General features: G+C 36.0%; 2 protein-coding genes and 1 pseudogene across 6 annotated transcripts in view; 1 reads left to right on the forward strand and 2 right to left on the reverse strand.

Annotated features, from left to right (window-relative positions):
* The window catches only part of ATOX1 (antioxidant 1 copper chaperone), a 126,119-nt gene that overhangs the window by 42,381 nt on the left and 66,989 nt on the right, over window positions 1–16,749 (reverse strand). The gene's annotated exons all lie outside the window — the stretch shown is intronic.
* G3BP1 (G3BP stress granule assembly factor 1) overlaps window positions 1–16,749 on the forward strand; it is a 32,174-nt gene that overhangs the window by 6,448 nt on the left and 8,977 nt on the right. For 2 of the 5 annotated variants that reach the window (XM_075996237.1, XM_012740866.3), the window contains exons 2-5: window positions 8,881–8,993; window positions 11,696–11,777; window positions 13,575–13,748; window positions 16,068–16,158. In XM_075996237.1, the coding sequence (XP_075852352.1) occupies window positions 8,899–8,993; window positions 11,696–11,777; window positions 13,575–13,748; window positions 16,068–16,158 (442 nt within the window). In that variant the 5' untranslated portion in view covers window positions 8,881–8,898. Of the gene's footprint in view, window positions 1–1,223; window positions 1,342–8,851; window positions 8,994–11,695; window positions 11,778–13,574; window positions 13,749–16,067; window positions 16,159–16,749 lie in introns of all 5 variants that reach the window. The other 3 variants (XM_075996235.1, XM_075996236.1, XM_075996234.1) reach the window with 3 other exon arrangements.
* On the reverse strand, window positions 2,961–4,256 carry LOC105858027 (SERTA domain-containing protein 3-like; annotated as a pseudogene).

A 16,749-nucleotide genomic window follows, 5' to 3' on the forward strand; every position in this document is an offset into this window, starting at 1 on the left:
GAATGTCTGGATCATATGATAGATGTATGATTAACTAAGAAACTGGCTGGCTGGTTTCCAAAGTGGTTGTACCATTTTACTTTCCCATCAGCAGTGTTTGAGGGTTTCAGTTCCACCACATGCTGGCCAACAATGTGTATGGTCAGCCTTTTTAATTTTAGTCATTCTGACAGGTGTTTGGTGGTACCTAACTGGTTATAATTTGCATTTCTGTAACTAATGATTAGTGTTTTTCATTTGTTATACATAATTTCTTCCAAGTGTATTAAATCGTTTGCTCATATTTTATGGGATTGGTTATTCAGTTTTGAGAGTTCTTTATTTATTTTGCATACAGGTGTTTTAATCAGATATATACTTTGCATATATTTACTACCAGTCTGTGGCTTGTCTTTTCATTCTTTTAATAGCGGGGAGCAGAAGATTTAAATTTTGATGCAGTTTACATTATCAGTTTGCTCTCTTCTCTACAGTTTAAATTATCAATTTGTTCTCTTCTACATTGTGTTTTTGGTGTATCTAAAATCTTCCCTTAACCCAGTGACATGCATATTTTCCCTAGAAGTTTAGTTTTGGGCTTTACATTTTAGTTTGAATCATTTTGAATTAAATTTTGTGTATTGTTTGAGGCATGATGAATTGAGATTCTTTTTTTTTTTTTTGCATGTGGATATCTAATTATTTAAGCACCATTTGTTGAAAAGAGTATACTTTTTCCACTGAATTGTCATGTTGGAAATTGTCCATTTATGTATGCATGTATTACTGAATTCTGTTTTCATGCATCCATTTGTCTTTATGTTCAGCCTATTTTTAAAATATATTTACATATTTATGAACAATATGTGATATCTCTTTGTGTATACTAAAAATGCTTTTAGACATATTTAAGGCTATATTGCACAGTACATATTTGGCAGCTGACTTTTCATTTCAGTATTGAGATCTGTTCTACACTCACTTTCTGACAGCCATGAACAGGATGACTATATGTCTTGATTTTCCAGGGACAGATTCCTAATTTGCTAACTAATTTGCTTCAGTTAACATGGCATAATTGTTAATATTACTGGTTTTCATTCTTATAAGTACACATACAGTTATCTTAGATATAGAAGTTTCTGTGATGTGAATAAACTACAGCTTATTCATTTCCCGTTTCATAGACATGTAGATTGTTACCAATCTTATATTTTATTTTATTTTTTTTTTTTTTGAGACAGAGTCTCACTGTGTTGCCTGGGCTAGAGTGCCGAGGGGTCAGCCTAGCTCACAGCAACCTCAAACTCCTGGGCTCAAGCATTCCTTCTGTCTCAGCCTCCCGAGTAGCTGGGACTACAGGTAGGCGCCACCATGCCTGGCTAATTTTTTCTATATGTATTTTTAGTTGGCCAATTAATTTCTTTCTATTTATAGTAGAGACGGGGGTCTCGCTCTTGCTCAGGCTGCTTTTGAACTCCTGATGTTGAACGATCCTCCTGCCTCCCAGAGTGACAGGATTATAGGCGTGAGCCACCATGCCCGGCCCCGATCTTGTATTTTAGAAATAGAATGGCAGTTATTTCTGTTTTTATCTTGTGCATATGGGTCAGTTTTTCTTGTATATATGTCTAGAAGAGAATTGCTAGATTATTCATCAGAGCATTTTTGATTTTATTAGATAACTGCAATATTGTTCTCCACTGTGGTACCAGTTGAGACTCATCTTCAGCAGTTTTGAGGCTTGAAGGCTCTTTTCCTACATGCTTGCCAGTGTTTAAGTATTGCTTGAAGTTTTAACACTTAAGGAAATCTCTGGTGAGAAATGATATGTTTTAATTTGCATTTTACTGGTTATTTTAAAATTTTTGTTCATTTATTTTTTTAGAGATGGGGTCTCACTAAGTTGCCCAGGCTGGCCTCAACTCCTGGGCTCAAGTGATCCTTCTGTCTCAGCCTCCCCAGTAGCTGGGCCACAGGTATTCATTACTATACCCAGCTTACTGGTTACTTAGTCTATGTTTTGTTTGTTGTCCATTTAGTACTTTCCTGAGAATTGCCTGCTCCATTCCCTTTGCCTGTTTTTTCTCTTGGGTTATTTTTATTTCAGTGATTTATGTGCAGTTTTATATATATATACTAGGTACTAATCTTTTGTTGTGTGGTATATTTATTTTAAAACTGGCACTTAGAGTGGGCTATTAAGTCATTTTGCTATTTCTTATTAGAGTAAGCTCTGCTATTAAAAATTCAGGTGGAGTATGATTGGCCTTCATGCTTCCCTGTCCATCTCTCAAAAATTGGAATGTAAATGCTCATAGTTCTTTAGGCTTAAAGGAAACATTCTTAACATTTTTTAATTGACTTCAGCCAAATTACTTTTGGGGATTTTTTTTCCCCTTCCAAAATACTTTTATTAAAAATCACAAACAATTTAAAAAAAGCCACCACAAACCCTGCCTTTCTTTTAAATGTGGCACAGAGCAGTTTGGTTTCCACCCTATTGCATGTGGTACAACCTGGTTATGAATCAGGAAGCCTCCGGGACGGGGGTCCTGCCAAGGAAGTGGTGTTCAGCCTAAGGGGAGGAGACCAACCCCTCCCACTGTCTCAAGGTGCAAGAGGCAGAGCCTGGGTTTCCATAGCAACCTGGCAGGTATACCTATCATCCTCTTACAGGTCTAGTCTTTATCTTCCCTGAGGCCCCAGTGGTCACAAGGGGAGTGGGAACTGGAGGGAAAGTCAGTAGAAATGTGTAAGTGGAAAATTAGACTCCCAGAAACAGTTTCATTAAGGTATTTGGAACAGATATATTAATTCAGAAAGACTAACTTTCACATAAGCCTGTGGTAACCAGACACATGAAACAAGAGGAAAGGAGGCCATAGTCACTGCTTAGAGCCCCCACCAAAACACACAGTTACTTTCAGGAATCGAGCATGCCGAGGCTGACAGAAGGAGTGATCCCTTCCATCAAAATTTTAGGACCCCAGAATGATTTCCATGATGTGATCTAGTTGATTCCACTCCAGGATCTTAGGGCACAGGAGAGGTAGTGAGGAGATTCTGGCGGGGCTTGCGCAGGCTCCTTTTTCACTGCAGATGTGTCATTGTCCAGAAGTCATCCAGACAAGAGTCCCCAAAAGGATTGGGAGCTCATAGCTTCTATGAAGACCCTATCACGTTGGGGTGGCACTTCATTCCGGAGGTCCAGGGGTGCCACTGGATTCTGAGAAGGCTTGCTCTTATCCCTGGAAGTCTCCAGCTCCCGGAGGATAGTACTGGTGGTGGCTGACAGGGAGGAATCTTCCTCACACAGGAAGAGGAGGGGCTGGGAGGGCAGGGTGGGGGCGGGAGCCAGGTGAAGTGTGGCTTGGGACCTGCTGGAGGGTGTTGTGGATGGCTACTTGCCTGTGGAGGCTGGGTCTCGGGCCCAGGCTGCGCTGGATTTTGTCTGGGGAGATGTGGAGCAGGGCTTGCTGGTAGCTCTGAAGGCCTGCTGGACTCTAGTCCCACTTATCATCCTCCTCTTCCAAATCTGAGTTTTTCTTCTTCAAGCCTTCCACCTTTATTTTCTCAGATGCCAGGTTGTCAGTGACCACTTCCCAAAATGCCTATGAGGAATTTCTTTAGAGTTGCTGTGCGGTCTAGAAACTTGGGATCAAGTGGAAAATTTGAAAGTAATATAGTACAATTGACCTTTGAATAACGCAGGTTTGAACTACTTAGGTACATTTATATGGAGTTTTTTCAATAATACATTGGAAAATTTTTTTGAGATTTGTGATAATTTGAAAAAACTCAAATGAACCTCATAGCCTGGAAATAACAAAAAGGTTAAGAAAAAGGCATGCGATGGATGCATAAAATATATATATAGGTGCTATTTTATCATTTATTACTAAGATATACACAAATCTATTATGCAAAGTTAAAATTTATCAGAACTTACACAAACATTTAAAGACTGCCTGGCACCATTTGCAGTGAGAATAATGTAAATAAATCTAAAGATGCAGTATTAAATCATAACTGCATAAAATTAACTGGTACATACCATACTAGAGTAATTTCGTAGCCACTTCCTGTTGCCTTGAGCTCAGGTGGTGCAGAGTATCTGCTTAAAGCTGTGTGATGCTAATCATTTCTGAAGGAGCAGCTCATCTCTCCAGTAGGTTGGATACTGCAGTCAAAAGTGATCTGTCTTGATTCTCCTGTATTTTTCATCATGCTTAGTGTAAGGTATGGGTCCTCTTGTAAACCTTGAATAACGCCATGCTGGAAGTGCTCCCAAGAAGCAGAGAGAATCATGACCTTATAAGAAAAAGTTCAGTTGCTTGATATGTGCCATTGATTGAGGTTACCTGGCATTCCGCATAGTCGATTTATCTTGTAAACAGATGACATAAACTTATGGTATTGATAAGTACAATATAGTGTCATAAATGTATTTTTTTATGATTTTCTTAATTTTTTTCTCTAGCTTTATTGTGACTTGTAATATCCTACTCAAAAGGTTTATTCTTTTGGTCTGTAAGCATTGTAAGAATGGAGTGATCTCCAAATTAGAATAATTTGGAATGTTTAACAAACTTGCTTTGTTTTAAGAAAGTGGCACTTATCTCTTCCAATGTCCTCCACATCAGTATAGGGAAAGGAGGAGGGTTGCTATTGACAGTTGAAACAACAAAACTAGTTTGTATCCTGTTGCTGATTTTAATACATGTTTCATAGGCATAAATTGTTATATTAGGAGCAGCCAGAGTCCATACTTGTAGAAATTTCCAAAACCTCTTTAGAAAGGACACAGTGTGCTGGGAGTGTTTATAAATGAGGCAGAATCTTGGAATTTTTAGCTTGAATTGTCATTGATAGTGCATATATTTTATAAAACATTTGCTACAGTGGATTAGTAACTGGCAAAATGTTGTCTTTTGTATGATGAATCCATTTAAATTTGCTTATGTAAATTATCTTTTTTTCTTTGAAGACAGGGTCTTGCTCTGTCACCTAGGCTAGAATGCAGTCGGGTCATCATAGCTCACTGAAACCTCAAATTCCCTCCCAAGTAGCTGGGACTACAGGCACATGCCAACACACCCAGCTAATTTTTTTTTTTTTTTTTTTTTTAGTTTTTGTAGAAATGAGTGACTGCACCTGGCCTGTATCTGCTCTCTTAATCTTAATATTAGAAAACCTGACAATTCAGTTTTGATGATCAGGAATCCACTTTGCTTAAATAAAATTCTGCCTCCCTTTGAGAAGATTGAATAAAAATTTGAGCCTGTTACGTGTCAGATGTTACTACGTTTTGGGGCTAAAAAGTTGAGTAAAGACATGGTCTCTGCTCTTAAGAAACCAGGAAAAAGCTTGCATTCTTTTTTTAGTATGTTTTATCTGTCCATGACAAATGTAGAATTCATGAAGCCTTTGACTAGTTAAAATTAAGGATTCAATTTTTTTTTAAGCAGTGAAGCAACATAGTTTCTTTTTACTAAAATGCAATGCCTATTATTCTTAAATACTGCTACTGTTTCCCTTGAGCTCTTTGGTGGATCAGTGAATGATATTTATTACAGAAGAGCTTGCAGGAGACACTAGGAGCCAGCTGCCACTTAAATGGCACTAATAGTGTGTATAGTGTAAATGGAAGGCTGCAAGGGTATTTGAGGCAGACTTGATGTTAAAACTTGCACCTTTAGTATTAGAGTATTGAAAAATTTGCTTTAGTAGCTATTGCATATTTCTGAAGTGAACAGTTTCAACCCAAAATAAAGTAGCATCTATTTGGAAAATAATAAGCTAATTGTGACTGTGGTTTGCAAAATAATTAATGTAAACTATTAAAGTGTTAAACTAATGAAGAAAATTAATATTTGGAAAGTTATTAAATGAATAATACTGATCTCTTTGACAAGTGTCAGAATTGTAAAGCTTGGTTAAGAAAAACCCACAAAGGAGATCAATTTGACATATACATGTGTTTAACTGTTCTTTGTCTTTATCAAGATGACCCTGAGATAAAATATTGATAATGGTGTGACCAACTCAGTAATGTGCTTTTAAAAAATTCTTTTCATTTGAATTATCCAAGGTAACCTCAAGCAGAAAAGAAGTTCTAGAGATCGAATATAGATTTAAAGTTTTCTTGCCTTTGATGTATAACTTAGAGGATTTTCAGCATTTTGCATAGGAAGGTTAGTTGTGAGCAGTAGTATTTCAAAAAATGTTATTTAGAAATTTATAACAAGTCTTTTTGGCAGTATCAAAGGGTGCAGTTAGGTTGATGTAATAATGATGATTTTTTTTTTTTTTTTGAGACAGAGTCTCGCTTTGTTGCCTAGGCTAGAGTGAGTGTGCCCTGGTGTTAGCCTAGCTCACAGCAACCTCAAACTCCTGGGCTCAAGCAATCCTTCTGCCTCAGCCTCCCAAGTAGCTAGGACTACAGGCATGCACCACCATGCCCGGCTAATTTTTTCTATATATATTAGTGGGCCAATTAATTTCTTTCTGTTTATAGTAGAGACAGGGTCTCACTCTTGCTCAGGCTGGTTTCGAACTCCTAACCTCGAGCAATCCGCCCGCCTCGGCCTCCCAGAGAGCTAGGATTACAGGTGTGAGCCACCGCGCCCGGCCAATAATGATGATTTTTTTTTGGCTTTGTTTGGGAAAGAAGAGCAGGTAGTACTAAAGAGAAGCAAGTGTAACAAGAGTTCAAAGATAGGAATTGGTGTGTATTGTTTTTTTCCCTCCAATTTCTTTATCATGAAGGCTCCCTTTAACACATTAACTGCTATATGAGTTGTATTTAACTCAGGCTAGTTTTGAGCCCAGGATCTTGTGAAGCAAAACTTGGGAAAAACCCTACAGTTGGTGTGTGAAAATCTTCTTGATGTTCTTATTGTTACAGTTAATATTGATAATTCTAAAAATGTGGATTAAATGAATAGAAGTCAATACATTTCATTTTTCTGTTTATGGTTACCTTTAAATTACCCCTCAGCCTGCTAAGTCAAGAAAAACACTTTATGCTTATGAACTATTTCTCAAGTTTTCACATTATTGATTATCAGGTTTTTAATATTACCTTTTTATTTAGCAACACAGAAAACAATAACAAATACATTTTTCATTACATTAGAAAGGATCCTTTTGTTTTTGAAATTTTTACACCATGTCCCCAAGGAAAAATTTTTTTCTAGTGTGGCAGTCAATGTGTTAAATTGCTTTTAATACTGTGACTGTATCAGATACTTTGGTTAAGACAGGGAAGCAAAATGTTCTGTTTAGTCTCTTTATAAAAAGAAATATATAAGTACAACTTAATTGGATGAAAATAATAGTAGTTTTACCTGTTTCTCAGGAATTGGGAGATCTGTTTTCCATTTCTGAAACTAGTGAGGTCTGGGGGAATGCCACATAATCACAGTTTTTCCTTTTGTCTGAGATTGGGTCATGGTCATGTGCTAGTGGTTTTCAAATAGAGTAGCTAAGTTCTTTTTAAAGAGAAAATTTATGTGGTAACACTAATATTTAAAAAGGTGGAATTGCTCTGGTTTGAGTGAAGTGTAATAACAAATCTGAGAACTTGGAAACTAAGACTAGATGACAGCCAAGAACCTCTAATGCCTACCTGTTATCTTTAAATTCGGAAGGATCTAGTAGCAGTAAGAACTTGTGAAATTATCTTATTTTGGACCAAGAGCCAAGGAAAAGCATAGCAATTTTTCATTCTGCTTCAAGTTAGTCTGCTTTAAGCACATTAAGAGGTAGGATTCAGATTTCTGTTGCTAATCCTCATAATCATGCTTGAAGGCAAACTACTTTCGTATGATTGGGAAGCTGCTCCATATTGATCTAGTGGCTGTAATTTGGGGGAAAATGAAGAACAAGCCTTGAACTTAGATTTGGTGAAAAAAGTACTAAATGAGGTGGGCAGATACTCGAGAATTATGCAGAAATGAACCAGATGAGGATAAACATCTTCACATATTGCTTGTTCAGAAAGTGATCAAAATCGATCTGTTTTGCTCATCCTATAAAACAAAATTTATCTCCTTTTTCTTTTATACTGTAATTAAATCTGTACCTGTATTCCTGTTTGCCTGTATGTTTAAGTTTAGTCTGGTTTTCTGTGTCTCCCTTAAATGAAAATTTGGGTAATCTCATTTTAGATATTTTTAAAAGTTTTTTGTTGGTAATAGCTGACAGTAACTCATGACTCATTGTGTGACAGATGCCTGTTTTGTCACTCAAAGGTGTTAACTTTAAATGGTATAATTTTGAATATAAACATCTTGTTTGTTAACTTCCCGAATTTTGTTTTGAGATTATATTTGTTCTGTTATAGAATGAACTAATAAGCATGTTTAGAATGTTTAGTTTTGTAGTTTCTTTTTTCAAGATACTGTGCTAGAAGTTTATCTGATTTAGATAGACTAGAAAATGTGATAGGTTGTTGCTGGGTGCCAAAGCTATATTGTTACAAGATTATAAGATTATTGCCCTTGAATGTTATATTGCCACAAATAAGAATGTTTGTAATTTTACAACTGGAAACTCGTTATTGGGTTTAATAACTTAAGACAATTATGGTAGGATACATGTTGGAAATACATACCTTTGAGGTTCTTATATCTAGTTTTAAGAAAATTGAATATTGGGGATAATGATGAATTCTTCATAGTGATTTCCCCCTCTGTATATTTACATGATTACAATAAATTTGAATGTGTAAAATCTCAACCAGTGTGAGGTTTATTTGTTCTTAGGTTTATTCCTTTTTTTTAAACCAAGAATTGCTGACGTGATCTTGTCTCTGAGTTGTTTTAGCTAAATGATTCAATCTTTTCCCCTGTGTTTGATCTTTCAGGTTGGACATATTTGACTTTCTTTTTCCAGGTTGAATTGACCAAAGCAATGGTGATGGAGAAGCCTAGTCCCCTGCTGGTCGGGCGGGAATTTGTGAGACAGTATTATACACTGCTGAACCAGGCCCCAGACATGCTACATAGGTAAGATATATTTCTCCTGCATTATCCAATGCTGCTTTTTAGCATGTGGGTACTTATCCTTGAGGTACTCTCATTCATCATGTGCCTTGTGTAGGGCTGTTGTATCATATAGTTCTTTGTACATAAGTACCAATAAATAATGGCTGTTAAAATTATGTAAGAATTTTAAAGAGAATATGTAACTATTATTTTAAAAGTTAGACTGAAGTTACCTAAACTTACATATTATCAGAAAATAACACCCGAAAATATAAAGGTATAATCATGTATTATTTGCTGAGAATGTGCTGAAGAAGATCCATGACTATTCCTGTAATAATATACTTTTGTGTGGATATACTTTTAAAAACTGGAGCACATTTTTAGTAGAAATGATGCATGCTTACTGTTAGAACAAAGATGTATAAGACAATTTATGGAAGTATGTAGTAATACTGCACTAAAAATTTTTCTGTGTGTATGCAAACATTTTTAATATACTTTTAGCTTTTTTTTTTTTTGAACTTGATTTGGGGTCGTACATGGATCACATTCATTTCAGTGGCCACCAAATCTCTTATTTTAGGGAGATGTATCAAACTTTTCTCTCCTAATGATGGGTATATAGATTGCTTTCACTGTTTGCTTTTTACAAAAAGTGTTGCATTATACAAAATTCTATTAATGTGGATTTGTTAGAATAGAAGTTTCAAAATGCAGATTTGCTAGAACAGATTATTTTTTCCTTTATGTTTAGATCAGCTTGCATATTGGATGCCACATGGTTATTAAGTGTGTAAAGGAAAATTTATAAATTTGTTTTTAGTACAGGATTTGGCATTGCTCTGAAGATGGAAAATATCTTTTTTTAAAGGCTTTATAATTCCAAAACACTTTTATCCATTTTTTCTTGGTCCTTATAAAATCCTTGTAGTAAGGCATTGTAGGATTCTTAACCTCATTTTGCAGGTAAAGAAATTCGGGTTGAAACTTTGATAGTATGCATTTACATGACTGTTAGGATAGGTCTTTTATCCTTTTTTCCTTTCCCCTCTTTTTTTTGTAGTGTTTTATGTCAAAGTTTAAAAGTTGGATATGAATTTGAAGTTTAAAAGGAGCAAGAGTTGATAGAAACTAACCAAATACACTAATATATTTCTTGTCAATATTGTTATTTATTGATTTTAAGACATCCCCCCACATTTCCTCTTTTAGGTGCATGTTAGGGCCAATGAAAAGTGGTTTGGCCAGTAGTGAACTGATTCTCTAGCTAGTTTGCATCTTTTTGATAAACTTTAAAAGTAGAAAGGCTAACTTGGGGGGTTCTTGTGGGCCCAGATCTGTCCTCTTTTTGCGTGTGAGGGATATAGAATAATATGTACTGGCTCATGTGTGAAAAAATGTTTCTTTGGAAGACAAATGTCAAGAAATCCCAATAGTGGTTATCTCTGGGATAGAGCATTTTGGCGTGTGTGTTTTTTTCCTGTTGGAGTATTTACTATTGTAATGGAAACGGTGCAGTTGAGGGTATAGGGGAATGAAAGCTATAGGGAATTGAAGTCTGAAGTTCTTACTGTATCAGCAGAAATTGTTAACACATTAACTGCTAAGAGAATTGTATTTAACTCACTCTAGTTTTGACCCTGGGACCACGTGAAGCATATATAAAATTTTACTTGTTGATGTTCTTATTGTTACAATTAATATTGACAGTTCTTTTTTTGTTTGTTTTTGAGACAGAGTCTTGCTTTGTTGCCCAGGCTAGAGTGAGTGCCGTGGTGTCAGCCTAGCTCACAGCAACCTCAAACTCCTGGGCTCAAGCAATCCTTCTGCCTCAGCCTCCCAAGTAGCTGGGACTACAGGCATGCGCCACCATGCCCGGCTAATTTTTTCTATATATTTTTACTTGGCCAATTAATTTCTTTCTATTTATAGTAGAGACGGGTCTCGCTCTTGCTCAGGCTGCTTTTGAACTCCTGACCTTGAACAATCCACCCACCTCAGCCTCCCAGAGTGCTAGGATTACAGGCGTGAGCCACCGCGCCCGGCCATTGACAATTTAATTCTAAAAGTGTGGATTAAATGAATAGAAGTTAATACATTTCGTTTTTCTATTTATGTTTACCTCTAAATCACACTTGAAGTTTTTATTCTATTTTGGTAACAAAATATTGTGGCCCCAAAGAAAAGTTTCTGGTTTTTTTGTGTGGCAGTCAATGTGTTAAACTACTACACCAGTAGCAGGAGCTACTGGTTGTTTAATGAGAACTGCTCATAGGCATTCTCAGATATAAAAAGATTCTCCCAGTCCATGGAGAATATAGCTGTCCTAGCATAAATGCCTGTTTTCTTCTTGAGTAAAAACAGGAGCTTGTGTTTAATTTTAAGTGACTTTCCTAACACAAACTACAAGATTCTAACATGATCAGCCTACTCCGATTTTGTGATTTGTTTTTGGAATCACAATTTTGGAATTGGTGATTTGTTTAAAAAAAAAAAGTGTTCTGCTTCATTGACTAAATCCATTCCATTCAGCAGTTGATGTAGTGGCATGTAGGATGTAGGGAATAATGGATAGATGATTGCATAAAAGGATGAAAAAGAAAACACATTCCTACCTTCAAGCGTCTGCCAGGGAGGTAGATAAGGTACCAAATGGAAAAATAAATACCTGGTCTTAGGATACTTGAAGATGACAAGTAAATTATATTTCTGCTGAACAGATTTTATGGAAAGAACTCTTCTTATGTCCATGGGGGATTGGATTCAAATGGAAAGCCCGCTGATGCAGTCTACGGACAGAAAGTAAGCATACCATGCTTTATTTCCACTGTTAAGCTGGTAGAAAATAACCCATAAAATCAAGGTGGATACATGTTTCATAGATGGTTGATATTTGTTCAGATTTCTCAACTTCTTAGAAGTTTGGGCTAGTATTTAATTACTATTTGGTTAATATATTTGAAATACTTATATAATGTTACATTTGTTCATTTTGTATGATATATTCTGAAGTTTTTGTGTGTTTAAAGATAATTGGCATTAGCATGGGGATTATCTTTTTTAAACTTTTAAAAAAGTATAGAAGACTGAAACAGGATCTGCACCTCTCACCACTCATAAAAATTAATTCACGATGGATAAGAGACTTAAAACTAAGGCATGAAACTGTAAGAGTTCTAGAAGAAAATGTTGGAAAAACTCTTAGGGACATCTGCCTAGGCAAATAATTTATGAAGAAGATCCCAAAGGCAATCACATCAACAAGAAAAATAAATAAATGGGAGCTGATCAAATTAAAAGGCTTCTTTACAGCCAGGGAAACAGACACTACAGTGAATAGACAACCTACATAATAGAGGAAAATATTTGAATGCTGTGTGTCTGCTAAAGGGCTGATAACCAGAATAGATTAACCAGAATAGATAACCAAAGAACTCAAGCAAATCAGCAAGTAAAAAAACAAACAGCCCCATTAAAAAATTAAAAAGGGGGCAAAGGACATGAACAAACATTTCAAAAGAAGATAGACAAATGGTCAAGAAACATGAAAAAGGCTCAATGTCTCTAATCCTCAGGGAAGTGCAAATCAAAACAACAATGAGATATCATCTAATTCCAGTGAGAATGGCTTCTATCAAAAAACCCCCAAACAATATGCTGGCGTGGATGCAGAGAGATAGGAATACTTACAGACTATTGGTGGGACTGCAAACTACTAGTACAACCTCTGTGGCAAACAGTATGGAGATAACTCAAAGAACTAAAAGTAGTACCATTTGATCTAGCAATCCCACTACCAGATATTTACCCAGAGGAAAAAAAGGATATTATAAAAATGTCACCTGCACCTGAATGTTTATACCAGCACAATTCACAATTGCAAAAATGTGGAAACAACCCAAGTGCCCATCAATACATGAGTGAATTAATAAAGGTTGGTGTATATATACCGGAGTTCTGCTCAGCCATAAAAAATTGGTGAACTAATACCTGTTGTATTAACCTAGATGGAACTGGACATCATTCTTCTAAGCGAAGTACCACAAGAATGGAAAAACAAACACATATACTCACTATTAAATTGGACCTAATTGAAAAACACTTATGTGCACATATGGAAATAAAACTCATCGGAAATCAAGCAAGTGGGAGGAATGAGGAGATGAGTAAATTCACACCTAACGGGTACAGTGCACACTATCTGGGTTGATAGGCACACATAATTTTGACTCTAAGTGTACAAAAGCAATTTATGTAACCAAAACATTTGTACCCCCCTAATACTCTAAAATAAAATTTAAAAAACATAGTAATAAGAAATGGCAACAGTGTGCTGAAAGTTTAGGCACATACTTTAACTGCATTGCTTCTTGTTTGAGATATAATAAACTATACTTTTGATTTAAAAAAGTGTGTTAATTTAGGATAGTTATCTTAAGAGACTCTAGTGTGGCTGCTGGGAATAGAGTAGAAAGACAAAATAGAATCTGTGTATTTTGTAATTTAAACATGCACATTGTCTTCACCTGTGCTGTGCTAGAAGGTTTAAGGTGGAGATGTGTAAATTTTTAGGCATTAACTCTTGCCTTGGTTTCTTAGGAAATCCATAGGAAAGTGATGTCACAAAACTTCACCAACTGCCACACCAAGATTCGCCATGTTGATGCTCATGCCACTCTGAATGATGGTGTGGTGGTCCAGGTGATGGGGCTTCTCTCTAATAACAACCAGGCTTTGAGGAGATTCATGCAGACGTTTGTCCTTGCTCCTGAGGTATGTGTAGGAATGATTTGTTCTATAGTGTCAGATGTATATAAAAAAGAGACAATGAAAGGTAATGCTGCATATCTTAAAACTTTTTTTGAAATTTTAAACTTCTAGAAAAGTTGCAAGAATAGTACAATAACTTACCCCTCACTTACAGCTACTGTCAACACTTGTCCCTAATTCTTTATTTACCTATCATTTTTTTTTTGTTGTTGTTTTGTTTTAGACCATTTGAAAATAAGCTGGAGAAATCATATCCAGTCATCCTCAAATACTTCAGTAGGCATTTATAGTACTTTTTTCTCCTGGTCCCAAGATTCAGTCCACAGTTAGACATTGCATTTAGCTATCATGTCTCTCTAGTCTCCTTTAATCTACAGTAGTCCTTAATCTTTCATTTTTCATGGCATTGACATTTTTGAAGAGCATAGTCAAGTTACTATGTAAAATGTTTCATACATAAGTATCTTTCAGTGCCTTACATTACATTAGAGATGCATGTGATGTCATTTAGACCTATTATTAGTGATGTTAACTTTGATTATTTAGTTAAAGTGATGTTCATGAAGTTTTCTTATGTAAAGTTAAATTTTTTTCTTTTTTTGATTTTTAAGTAAATTATGGGAGATTCTTTGAGACTGTGCAGATATCCTGTTCTTCATCAAAGTTTTATGCATTAGTTTAGTATTCATTGTTGATTCTTGGCTGGAACCAACTGCTACTTTGGTAGCAAATGGAGATTGTTTAATCCCATCACTATACTTAATTGGCATTCTAGTATAAAGAAATTTCTCTCCTATCTTATCTTTCATAGAGTCTTAGTACATCTAATTGATTATAATCCATTACTAACTGTATAACATGTGAAATGTCTCACATCTGGTCAGTGTAAACAACCTCAAGCTGCCTTTTGTGTCCTTTCTTTTTTTTGAACACTTTGTAACTGTGTCCCAGGCTCATTTATAGTCCTTGCTCGCCTCAATTCTGGAATCAGCTGTTCCTTCAAGGAGGCCTGGTTCTTTTTAGTTATTCTTATCATGGAAGGGCCACAAGTTTATGTTGAATAACTGCATTTGTGCCTTTTTCCAGATGGGTCCAGACTAAACAAAGTCAGAAAGCCTATCTACTTAAGCATAAAAAAGTGGGTCAATAAGAACTTGCTGAATAATTGTTTTTTTTGTCATTAATCTCAAAATAGTTTTTAGGATAGTGAACCTAAAACCCTTATTTTTTATTATTTGAATATAAAATAGCTTTCTATTTGAAAAACTATATGAAGTCATTATAGTAATGATTCCTAGAAGAAGGCTTAAAGTGTAAAGATTCACTCAACTCCTGTAGTCCCAGCGACTGAGGCAAGAGGATTACTTGAGGCCAGGAGTTCCAACACCAGCCTGGGCAAAATATTGGGCCCCTACCCTCTGTAGTCCAGGGATGAAAAAATACAGCCGAGCATGGTGGCATATGCCTATAGTCCTGGCTACTCAGGAGGCTGAAGCAGGAATTGCCTGAGCCCAGAATTTGGGGGTACAGTGAGCAATGATTATGACGCTGTACTTGAGCCTCAGCGACAATGAAACCCCATCTCCTTAAAAAAAGGAAAAAAAAAAAAAAAGGCTTGGTAGACTTACAGATATGCAAAGATGCAAAGAATCACCTGGAGTATGATTGTCAATTTTAGGTTTAATTATAGTTCCTCTTTTTTCTTTAAACTGTCTCATTTATTACAGAACGAATTGAGGTATATGTTGATATCACTCTTTTTATTGATAAGAAACAGCCTTAGAAATTGAAAATGTAAATGACATAGTTGGATTTGGACTATTATGTCTTATACCTAGTGTGAGCAGACTTTTTCAGCTACACTATTTCTTGAGTACTTGTGTTAACATTCTTTGATACATATTTAGGGAATTTTAAATATCTGCTGAAGTTAGGAGTATGATTGTTTCCTGATGATTTGAGGTGTGGGCTGTGGCATTTTATATACTTATGGTGAGGATAAATATTTTCAGGAAACAAAATATATGTGAGTATAGTCTTTTTACAGCCATGTTGTAGAGCAGGGCTTTTCAGTTTTGGCACTGTTGATGTTTTGGGTCCACCTATTTTTTGTAGTTGGGGCTTGTCTTTTCATTGTGGGATATTAAGTAGCATCTCTACCCTCAGTTGTTGTCATTGCACTCCCCTGTTGTGAAAACTGAAATGTCTCCAGTCTTTGCCAAAAGTTTCTTGGTGGCAGACTTGCCCACAGTTGAGAACCACTGGTGTAATTTGGCTTTTTAAAACTGTTGAGTAAATGAAAACTTTTTGTTGGCATTGCAGGGCTCTGTTGCAAATAAGTTCTATGTTCACAATGATATCTTCAGATACCAAGATGAGGTCTTTGGTGGCTTTGTCACTGAGCCTCAGGAGGGTAAGTTGTGAAACCATGTAAGTTGTCTAAATTTTCCCGATGGCATCAGACTGACCTTAAGAGACTATGGGTTTCTTTAATGTTGTATTATAATCTGTGTTCATTAATAACCATTAATAATAATTCCCAAGACATGAAGGGTCTGGGGTTTTACCCTACTTGAAGTTAAACAGGTTAGCTTACTTCATGGTTGTTTATAGAAGACATAAACTTTTAGGTCGGAAGGGGACATATTATTAAAGCAACAGTAGTAGCATTTTTGCTACAGTTACTACAGGATACCATGAAGAAGGACAGATGGTTACTTGTATTGCGATAGATTGTGTCATAAATGTGGAACCCACTGAGTTTGGGGAACCCAAATCTTTTATTATATAATGGGCACGAAACATGCCTACCCTTTGCTCTGGAGGAAGACGTTCTTTTCCAAAGGTGTTTGTTATACAGATGTTTTTGAAAGATAATCTGGAGAGAAGGGTAGATGTGAAAGATGTACAGAAACACAGAGACCTATGGAGAATTTTCTTCAAACTGGTACTATTTGAGTGTTTTCTGTGTGGCTGAGACTGTTCTTAGCACTTTATATGCACT

The sequence above is a fragment of the Microcebus murinus genome, chromosome 21, assembly GCF_040939455.1.
Source record: "Microcebus murinus isolate Inina chromosome 21, M.murinus_Inina_mat1.0, whole genome shotgun sequence".
Lineage (NCBI taxonomy): Eukaryota > Metazoa > Chordata > Mammalia > Primates > Cheirogaleidae > Microcebus > Microcebus murinus.